The following is a 10963-nucleotide window of genomic DNA, read 5'->3' as shown; positions in this document are numbered from 1 at the left end:
ACAGACAGGCGAGCATCCCCACACGCACAACCGTGCACACACCGCCTGATGCAACAGCCGACAACGAAGAGGGAGATCAAGAGAAAGGAGGAAGAGGGTGGGGAGAGGGAGAGGGTGGTGGCGGTGGTGGGGGCCGTGCGCGTCCGCTGCTGATGTCTCTGTTATGAGAGAACGAGAGGCATGCCACACGTGGGCCCACCCACCACCCCCTCTTTTCGAGTGGCCGGCCACCACTCTCACACGTACGACTACATCGACACCGACACGCGCATGTGCACACATGAACAGCCCACAGCATCAAGCAAGGGGCGGGACAACACCAACAGCCACCATACCATCATCCTTGTCCAGGAAATAACTATAATCACGGAGAGGGAGGAGGAACATAGCCGCGCCATACAGGAACGACAACTGCGTACACACTCACACGAAGACAGACAGAGGCTCTCTCTGTGCCGTCGCCGTCGTCATCATCGTCGTCGACTACTTCCTACTGGTCTGAGTACTGGTGCGCCGTACCCTCCAGCCGCTTCATATCAGCCACCTTGCGGACGGCCTTGTTAAAGTCGTCGTTCTCGACGTAGTCTCGGCCGGCGCGGATGGCGAACATGCCGGCCTCCGTGCACACGTTGCGTAGATCAGCACCGTTGAAGCCCTCCGACAGCTTCACGACGCTCTCGAAGTCGATGTCTCCCTTTTTCGTTATCTTCGCCGAGTGAATGCGGAGAATATCGAGCCGCCCCGCCTCGTTCGGCAACGGGATCTCGATCTTGCGGTCGAGGCGGCCAGGCCGCATCAGCGCCGCATCGAGCGTGTCGGGCCGGTTCGTCGCCATGATCACCTTCACCTTGCCTAGCTTGTCAAAGCCGTCCATCTGGTTGAGCAGCTCCATAAGTGTGCGCTGTATTTCGCGATCGGAGGACGAGCCCTCGATACGCTTGCTGCCGATGGCATCCACCTCATCAATGAAGATGATGCACGGCTCATGCTCACGCGCGTAGGCGAACATCTCGCGGATGACGCGGGCGGACTCGCCAATGTACTTGTCGACAATGGAAGAGGCGACGATCTTGAGGAACGCGGCATCCACGTTCGCGGCAATGGCCTTGGCCAGCAGCGTCTTGCCGGTGCCGGGCGGCCCGTACAGCAGTACGCCCTTCGGCGGCGCAATACCGACGCGCACGAACAGTTCCGGGTTCGTCAGGGGAAGCTCAATCACTTCGCGCATCTGACGCATCTGCGGCTGCAGCCCACCAATGTCCTGGAAGGACACATCCTTGTCACTGGACATGTACTGCATGCTGTACACCTGCGGGTCCACCTCGCGCGGCAGCACCTTCACGATCGTGAAGGTCGTAATTTCCAGCGCGACACGAGCGCCGAACTTGAGCTTCTCCGGCTTGATGCTCTTGCGGTAGCCGACGAGGTGACGCGCACCGCTGATGCTCTTCACGATGAAGCGCTCCTCATCGACGCGCTTGAGCACTTCACCCACGTAATGGCCAATGCTGAGGAGGGCGTTGACTTGATCCTCCACCTTGTCCAGCTCACGCTGCTGCAGCTTGACGTCGTCGTTCACCTTCTTCAAGCGAGCCTGCGTGACGTTGCGCTCCACTGTCTTCTTGATGGCTTCGTTGCGCAGCGCCTCGCGCTCCGGGTCGAAGGGGGCGTTGCTCTGCATCGTGTGTTTGCCGGCACGGGAGCGGGCGAGGTGGGGTGCGGGGATGGAGTGGGCAAGGGAGAGGGAATGCGTCAGAGAACCGCAGGAAGCCAACAGCAACAACAATAAATGCCGCCCTCGGTGCACACCTCACAGGGCGAGCCCAGGTTATAACAGAGAAACCCTTGAAGAGAGGCACCTCTCGATCCTTGAGCAGCACGCTTGCCGGCTCGCACGTCAGAATGGCTACTTACACGTGCGCGTACGTATGTGTATGTGTGCCGCGGCGCGTGTCTCGCCGTGGACGTGCGTGGGACGCGCGTGTTAGTGGGTGTAACGACAAGTCCGCGTCAACCACACACACACACACACATCCAACGAGAGGTGACAGGCGACGAAAAGGGAAAGGATGCAGATGTGCGGGTGTGCACATACGCGTGCGCTCGTCTTACTCGCGAGAGAGGGGAGCGGGCGAGGGCGAGGGGGAGGAGGAGGCTGCTGCGTGCGGTTTGTGGCGCGGTATGAGGGGTGTGTGGAGGGCACGTGAGAGAGGAAGTGAGCGGAGGGGGGTGGGGTGGACCGCTCTGTGATGCTTCGCTGTTTTCTCCAGCAAGAAGAGAAGCGCGCGGGCGTGTGCGCGTGGATGGAGTGCAAGTGGAACAGCAGCAGCAGCATATATACACTCATGGAAGAGAGTCGGGAATGGGGACGATGGAGGTGAAGAGAAGTAGAATCACGATTGCCATGCCAACGAGTCGCGCCACATTGTGCCGGACATGCACAAGAGCAAGAGAGAAGAAGTGGTGGAAGGCGAATATCTCTATCTCTGCGTAAGTGTGTGTCTGTGTGCAGCAGCGCGCGCTTGAGCTCAACGGTGCCCTCGCCCCTTTTCGCACTCCCTTGCTTGAGGCGGCGGCGGCGAGATGGGCCACTAACGCTTCCCATGCTCCATGCGAAGCGGCGCAAGGGGCGAGAGACAGGGTGGTAGTGGTGGTGGTGTGTGTTTTTGTGTGTGTGTGCGCCTGTGGTTGAGTATCGATCATGCATGTACAACACCGCCGCCTTGTCTGCGCCGTCCTCCCCACCCCTCGCGCTGCTTCTGCTCTCGACACATCTTGCTCCCTTCCTCCTCTAACGCAAGAGAGAGGCACGGGCACACACACACACACACGCACGCACAAATAGACGGGTTGTGTGCACCACGCACACATCCGTCCTTGACACTCGACGCGAGAAAGGTGTTGCCTCCCCCCGTCTGTGTCTTCATCCCTGTGTTCCTGCTGTGCTTTCTTCGACCCTTTATTCGACGTGTGCGCCTGTTCCGCTTAGTCATGATTCAGCACACACACACACACACACACACACACACGCACGCACGCAGGCGAGTGCACGTGCACTCGGCCACCGGTAGGCTGCATCATCGTTGTTACAAGAAGCCATAGGAGGCCAGGACAAGGGTGTGGACGAGTGACACCGCGGCAGCACATCCATCCACCCCCTCCCCCCTCTCCCCACACACACTCTCGTCCTCGTCGCCCCGGAGTACATCATATTGCCGCCGTCCACCATCTCTCGCGCGCTCTCTCGTTCCCCCTAAAGCCCCTCCGACTTTGCTCCTGCCTCCTCTGGCGGCGTGTCAGTCCTCCATCAGCTGCTGAAGGATGATGGTCTCCTCAGCAACGCCAGGCGCGAAGGCAGCTGCCAAGTCCGCCGGCGTGCGCAGAGGCCGATTCGACGCCACTGCGTACACAACCTCCCAGCGAACTTCGTGATGCACTGAGACGACACGCTCATGCAGCTGCGCCAGCTCTGTCCGTACCGCTGCCAACATCGCCGCCGCCTCCTCGGAGGATGGAGCGCCGTCTGATGATGGCCCGTGATGTTGGTCCAGCTTGGCCAGCTGCGCCAACGCGAACTCCTGCAGCATCGACGCTTGAAGCATGTGTACACCGTCCACCATTGTGCACTTGCAGAGCTGCTGTTGTATATATGCCGCGACGGCAGCAAGGTCGCGCAGAGCGGTGCGGACAGCCGACTCTTCCTCCACTAGCGGCAGGGACGGCGCTGAGACCGGCACTGCCGGCGCGCCGGGCGACGTGCCGGTAGCTGCCGCCGCCACGCGAGCATCAGGGGCGTCATTACCACCGCCACTGTTCTCTCCGTCGTCTTCGTCCATGCCGTAGTTCCATTGGCGCCGCACCGGCTTCTTCACCACTGTCGTGACCGTCCCTGCCGAGCGCGGCTCGTCGGTGCCACTGCCGGCGCTGCTGCCTGCAGAGCTGCTGGGGGGCACTGAGGTGGCAGCCACCAACCGCGCCAGCGATTCCCGCAACTGCGGATCTCGAACAACGTCCCACGCCGCCTCCGAGCCTACCTCTGGTGTGCTGTCCAGAACACTTCTAGCGTCGCTGCGGTCTCGGATAAGCCGCCGAAGAGAGCAGATGGGTCCTGCAGCCTCGTCGAGAGCGCGGGCCATGGGGCTGCCCGCGAACACGGCGACTACTTGCATGCGGTTGTCCACCTGGAGGCCCACGGGGCCGAGCGCGCTCTCTTCACCTACGCCGCCGCGACGGACGGTCGCTGAAAGCCGCAGCAGCGGGAACTGGCGGACGCCTAACGTCACGGACTCGGGAGGGAGGGCTGGAATCGGCGTCAGGCCACGCCCCAACTCCTGCTGCTGCTGCTGCGCCGGCTGGGCAGCCGTTAGCAGCGCCTGCCGCAGCTCTGCGTGCGAGCGAACCGCAGTGCGGTTAACGCGTTCCACGTAATAGAGGTGATGAGCGCGTCTTGCCGCCGAGGTCGATGCATCTCTCCGTGTTGCCGCCCCCGTCGCGGCGTTGGAGGCGGGAATGAGGCGCAGCGTGTCGGCGATGCGGGTCCCCTGCGACTTCTTGTCCGCGAAGACGTGGAAGCTGAAGTACTGGTTCTCCTGTATCGCCTTCAGCCGCCGCGTGCCCTGCTGCAGCCGCAGCCCCCACTTGTCCATTGTCGCGCTCGTGAGCAGCAGACGGTTGATGGCAACCGTGACGACGCTGCGCGAGAGCTGCACCTCTGTGATGGGCCGCACCGGGCAGCGCTCTGTTGCCAAACCCGAGAGAAGGGCCGCGTCCACCACTGCTGCTGCGGCTGGGGCCGACAGCGCAGCAGCAGACAGGGACCCGTTTGCCGACACAGGAGCGTCGCCGCGGTCGATGAGCTCAGCAGCTGCGGGCTTTAGCCCCTGCTCCGTGGCTGGCGAGTTGCAGAGTTGGTAGCTTGAGGCCTTGCGCTCTAAGGTGAGCGTGAGAAAGAACTCTTCGTTCGAGGCTGACATGTTCGCATGTGCGTCGCGATGGCCACCGCCTCGAGGCGGCGCGGACGGCTCAGCGACGTCTGCGGACGCCAACGCCGCGTCCAGCAATGCCTGAAAATCCGCCATCGCACGCGCCGCTTCCGCCTTGTGGCGCACCGGCGTGTTACGGATGCGCACGACATGGTACATGTCGTTCAAAACCGGCATCAATATTGGATCAAGGTCGCTCAGCAGCTTCGAGGTGCTGTGAAGGTGGTGATCGTTCTTGTCGCTGCTGCTGCTGCTAAGGCGAGGGAACGCTTCGCCAGGGGCGATGGAGGCAACCGAGCAACGCCCACCGCCATGCCCCTGCTTATCGTGTGTGCCCGAGTCAGCCATAAACCGCAACATCAGCTTCGCGAAGTTCACGAGCGTCATGTCCGTCCCGTCGAGCTGCAGCCCCCACGAGCGGTGTGCCTGCACCTGGCGACGGTCCTTCTTGAGGACAATGGTGACTCGGTACGGCAAGTCCTGCACCCACCGCCGTGTGTCGGGGCTGACCTTGCGCAAGGCACGCCGCATCGCCGCCTCTGTTTCGTGCCGACGCTGTGGTGGCATCGCAGCGGTGCTCTGCGGGACGACACCTCGCGAGGCAATCGAGCCGGCGTCGTCGCGCTTCGTAAGCGCACCCGGGCTGTCACTGGCACCAGGCTGCACGCGCGTCGACACGTCAGCGCTGCGGTTCTCGGCGGCGGCGCCTATTGGTACTTCGAAGGTGAGCCACACCTCGCGCGACTTCCCAGCTTCGGTGAGCATGGCAGCGGCCACGTCGCGCTGGGTGGCAACGGGCTTCGCGTTCACCTTCGCCAAGCGCCACTTGCACGCCTTCACCTGCGACGCCGCCGGCGCCGCAGCGGACGGCGGCAGCGCCACTGCCAATGCAGCCGGCTGCAGCCGCACCAGCGGAGACTGCGCAAGAAGTTCAGTAAGCGCGGCCAGCTGCTGTGAGGCTGTGTTTGTGTCTGTGTCTGTGTCGACGCTGCCACGAAGTGCGGCACGCAAGAACTCAAGGATGCGCAGCGCTGACGACGATGACGGCGGAGCCTGCTCGTCCACCGGGGCGCTCTGAGCGATCCAGGAGGATGGCCACGGGCAAACCTCGGCCTCGTCCGGCATGGCCGCTGCCGTTGTCGATGCACTGCTCACAGCGTCACAGGCCTCGCTGGTCGCGCTACACCACACCGCGGCCTCTCGCAGGAGTGATGCATCGTCGATGCCGACGAGGTGAAGCGATTTTGTCAAACGCACGCCCCAGCGCTGCTCGTCATGGCGGCGCCTCAGCCGCCAGCGCATGCACACCGTGCGCGCAGGCACCGGCGTTGTGGCTGCCGTCGACGCCGCAGGCGGCATCGAGGCGGCCGGACCAGTCACCGAGACCTCGTCTCTTCCCAAGTTGCCACGCCTCTTCTCCGGCATCCCAGCCGGAGGCAGTGCCGCACCTCTTTCGTGCTCCATCCTCTTCATATGCGCATCTTCCTCTAGCTGGAGAGCGGCAGCGGCCAGATCGAGCTGCGCACCACGTCGATGGCGCTTGTATTGGTACTCAGCACACTGCTCCTGTGTGTCATGGTCGCGGTTGTAGCACGTTGAACAGTACACCGGCGCCGTCAGCAGCTCTGTCTCTGGATCAAGCTCGCGCCGCATGCGGTGCACCTTGTGCTGCAGCGAGCTGTCTGCCTCCGTCTCGATGCCGGAGAGCACAAAGTACTCGCGCAGCATGCTCGACAGACCGGCAAGGTTGTGCTCCACCACAGCGCGGATATAGACCGAGTACACGCGATCGCCCACGACGGCGGTGTCAGAGTGTGGGGCTGCTTGGACCAGATCTCCGTCGAGATGGCGGTGGGCGTGGCCGAGCACGACGTAGTCGTCGGCCGAGGGAACGCTGAAGAACTCCTCGGAGAGGATGCCGGAGGCGAGGCGAGTGCCGAGGGTTGTGCGTTCCAGCACGACGCTTGGTGGTATAAGATGACTCGCGCGGGTCAGCTGCAGCGCTGCTGGACGCCGAGCGTTGCCGCTGCTGCCGTTGTCGTCGTTGAGTCCTGTTCGCGAGGATGGCTGCTGCTGCTTCACGCCATCCGCGGCCAGCCAGCGGTCATTCGTGAGCAGCCGTGCCGCGTCGAAGTGCAGCGCGCGCATGGGAGGCTTGTCTTCCAAGATGGCGAACTCAAGCTCCAGCGGCCGCACTAGCAGGCGGCGGAAAAGCAGCGGCGAGACGTCGGCTCTGATGTCTAGCAGCAGCCGCACCTCGTCAGTGAAGCCGAGAAGCAGCTGCGGTGCGTGCATTGCTCGCAGCAGGGCTAGCATGTTCGTGCGCGTCATGATCGGATGCCCGGTGGACTCGTCGGCGAAGAGATGCTCTGGGTAGCGACCGCGGAGGAAAGGAATGAAAACGTCTTCCATGCACGCCGCCTGCGCTTCCGCAGACGTCGTCACGACCATCACGTGCTCCGCTTTCACCGTCATGATGCCGCGCCGATGCACGTCATCGCGGTACTCTGGCTTCAGCACGACATCACCGAGGCAGACCTCCCGCCCCGCCTTGCGGATGCGCTGGCTCGCCATAGTGTTCCAGACAAGCCCGCGCAGCGCGTTGATCCAGCGGCGGCGCCACACGTAGGGCGTGCGCACCACCGTCGCGTGCCAGTCACCGTTGCACTGCATAAAGGCCTTCAGCACCTGCCGAACGGTCACATCGGTACTCACGTGATGCGCGTGCTGCGCCGTTGCTAAGTTGGGCCGCTTCAGGAAGCGGGTCAGCGGCACCGGCGCCTTGCGGCGCTGCAGCGCGTTCAGCAGTGCAGAGCGGAAAAAGTTGTGCAGCACGTCCGTCGCGGCACGCGCCAAAGACGCCTCGCGGTTTGCACAGAAGCAGATGGCGCCGACCGTCTGCACCGCGCGCAGGCGGTGCTCGAGCTGCTGCCGCGTCGACAGGCCGCTGCCACTCGCGGTGCTGCCCGCGCTGCACACACGCCGCAGAAGCACTTCCGTGTGGTACAGGGGCTGCCAGCGGGCGAGCTCGCGAAACAAGCGCTGCGACGTGGGCGACGGCGACGACGCGTCCGCGCTGCCGGAGTCGTCAGAGGGGCCGTGCACGTCCTCGCGCACTTCGCGAATGTCGCTCACGCGCAGCACGAATCCCGGGTGCCGCAGGGTGTTGAGCAGCAGCAGGTGCTCACGTCGCACGAGGTTCTCGGCGATGGCGCATATCACCGTGCTGCACGACATCTTGCTCGCAGCGGTGTGCGTCTGGAAGGAGCGCAGAGGAATGCCGAAGAGGCCAGCCAGGTGTCCGAGGGCGTTCTGCGAGGAGATGTTCTCGAGGTACATGTGAAACACGAAGGCAGGTGATGTGGAGTCGTGGACAGAGCTGGACGTGTAGGGGCTCGCGCAATTGGCTGGGAGCGACTCCGTAAAGGCGATCACCGGCGGCGGCGCGGTGTCCAGGTAGCGAACCACATCGGCTAAGGTCAGGTGAGGACGGCGGCCACGACTGCTTGTGGCAGGTTCGCTTGACAACGACGCTTGTGGCGGCTCCGACATCACGGAAGCGCCACCTCTCCTCGCGCGGCCCTCTCCACCGGCCCCCGTCTCTGCTGTCCGCTGCTCGGCAGCAATCAGTGCGCGGCGCAGCGACGGCACAAGGTCGACTTCGGTCTGCTGGCGTAGGCGCAGCACGAACCGCAGCAGCAGCGCGCAGTCTTGCGGCGACAGCGGGTGCAGCTGCACGACCCCGGAGGTCGGCACAAACCACGGCCGCTCCGCGCCAAAGTTGAGCTGTAGCGAGAGACCGTCCTCCTCCGCGTCGGTGGCGTCGATGTCTTCTTTAACACACAACGCAGCAGCGGCCGCGGCGACAGTGCGGGCAGGGGTGGTGGCGCGGGGCGCTGCCTTGCCCGCCTCGGCATCGAAGGCCGCAAAACTAGCCTCGCTCAAGTCCTCGTCCAGGCTCATCTCCACACACGCCTCGCCGTTGATGACGACCACGGCAGCGTTGCCGGGCGCCGCCGCCGTGTCTGTCGAGGGGTGGCCGGCACCAGCGCTCATTGATGGCGTGGCTGCACTCGTGCTGCTGCCCTGCTTCAGCGCAAAGTACGTACTGCGGTCCAGCTCCCGCACCACAGCGTCGCCGTAGTGTACCTCATGCAACGCTGGCAGACGCGGCAACTCCGGCAGCAGCCGCTCCGTCATTCCCACACCAAACTCGGCTTCGGACAGACTTGGCTTGCTGCGGCGCCGGTCGATCTGCTCCAGCTGCACGTGCGTCGGTCTATCCCTGCCGCGTGTGCTCACCTCCGCTTGATGGAGGGCCTTGGAGTGCAGCGCTGCGCCTGGGTCCACGATCGTGTCCGGTGCCGCGGTGGTGGCGCCGGTAATGGACAGCAATGACGACGCGAGCATGGGGGTGGGTGTCTGCGTAGATGGTGTCGGGCTAGCAGGCGCAGCGCGCGTCGCAGTGACGGTGAGGAGACGCTCCACCTCATCCACATCCTTTTCTGCAGCCGCATGTGCAGCAGGGCTTGGCGCCGTTGCACCCTCGCCGGCGTCGGCTTCGCGCTTCTCCGCAGCTGAAGACGGAGGACAGAGGTTGTGCGTGGGCTGCCGCGATGTGATCGCGCTGGTGTCCCTGGGCGATCGGCGCGCCACCGAGGACGAGGGAGAGGAGGCCCATCGAGCCGCAGTGGCTGCCAAGGTTCCACGTTGAAGCAGACCTCGAGATGGCAGCATCAGCGCCCGAGGTCGACGTGCCGGGCACTATCGATTATGCAGCTGTCGTCGTGAGCAGACTCAATTTTAGAGCGCAGGTGTACGCAGATATGCGCGTGTAGGTGGGATGCGTGTGCGTGTGTGTGTGTCTCTGTTGTCTCTGCATGCACCCTCTTCATTCGTGCCTGATGCGTGCGTGGAGACGCTTCGAAGGACACCTGGACCCGGACTGACACAGGAATAGATGCACGGCGGAGAAAAGATGGGCTTATGGCCCGTGCCGGAACGCCGCCTTTACGCGATTACCGAGGCGCGCCGGCCTCTCCACACCTCTCACGCCGTTTATAGAGCGTCGTTACGTGATCCTCTTTCGTTTTCCCTTGCTGGATGCGCACAGCACGACAGCGCCTCTGCGTGGAAGCTTCGATGGCGATGGCTTCTTCTCTATGTCTCGTGATGTGTCGTCGTCGTTGTCGCGTGCGTGTGCACGCACCCACCTCCCGCGCGAGGGCCTTCGACAAACACACACACACACACACACACACAAAGACGCGCGGACCGTGGATGGATAGAAGAGAAGAGAGACACGGCGAGATAGACCTGAATAGAAGACGCGGTGAACACACCACAATACTTCTCGCGCTCGCGCTCGCGGTCTGCGCGTGTCTGGTCGGTGTCGTGCTCGCGGCGGCTGGTTCGTCTATTTCTTTGTGTCTAAAATGCGTGTTACGTATGCGGGCGTCGTCGCCACAATCCATGTGAAGAGTGCAGCACAGCAAACCAAAACAGCCACCGCTACCGCCGCCGGTGTTTCGTACGTCCACACGCCGGCGCACGCGACAGGTTCTCTTCTGTATGGGTGATGGATGCACACGTGTATGTGCGCCTTGGCGTGTCTGCCTCTGTGCACCACTGCTTCGATTTCGTCCTAAAGTGCGTGACGCGCAGGCATCGAGAGGTAGGGGAGGGGCACAAGGGCGGGGGAGATGGTATGCCTCTATATCCGAGGGATGATCATCCAGCCGCACACACACACACACACACACACGTACACACAAGCGGGCTTTTCTCCGCTGAAGGAGCGACTTAAGGGAGGAAGGGTGAGTGTGCCCCAGGGGACGTGCAGTGGAAAAGGCGGGTAATGCGACCGCCATCCGGCCACACACACACACACACACACACACGCAAACCCATCTACACACGCACGCAGACAGACAGACCTCACGCGCACTGCCGTCGGCAGTGCTAAGCACCACGTGCACATG

The 10963-nt window shown here is 63.3% G+C and overlaps 2 protein-coding genes across 2 annotated transcripts; both read right to left on the bottom strand.

Annotated features, from left to right (window-relative positions):
• Positions 1 to 490: 490 nt before the first annotated feature.
• On the bottom strand, positions 491 to 1681 carry LDBPK_030520 (26S protease regulatory subunit, putative; the record flags this gene model as incomplete). Its single annotated transcript, XM_003857969.1, has 1 exon — positions 491 to 1681. The coding sequence occupies one exon, from the start codon at positions 1679 to 1681 to the stop codon at positions 491 to 493; it is 1191 nt and encodes a 396-aa protein (XP_003858017.1).
• A 1615-nt stretch (positions 1682 to 3296) lies between these two features.
• On the bottom strand, positions 3297 to 9719 carry LDBPK_030510 (hypothetical protein, conserved; the record flags this gene model as incomplete). The annotated part of the gene is made up of 1 exon (XM_003857968.1): positions 3297 to 9719. One exon carries the CDS (start codon positions 9717 to 9719, stop codon positions 3297 to 3299), a length of 6423 nt encoding a protein of 2140 aa, XP_003858016.1.
• Positions 9720 to 10963: the final 1244 nt, after the last annotated feature.

This window comes from Leishmania donovani, chromosome 3 (assembly GCF_000227135.1).
Source record: "Leishmania donovani BPK282A1 complete genome, chromosome 3".
Lineage (NCBI taxonomy): Eukaryota > Euglenozoa > Kinetoplastea > Trypanosomatida > Trypanosomatidae > Leishmania > Leishmania donovani.
The sequence above is the reverse complement of the archived record's forward strand: the minus strand, read 5'-3'. Positions and strand labels throughout refer to the sequence as shown.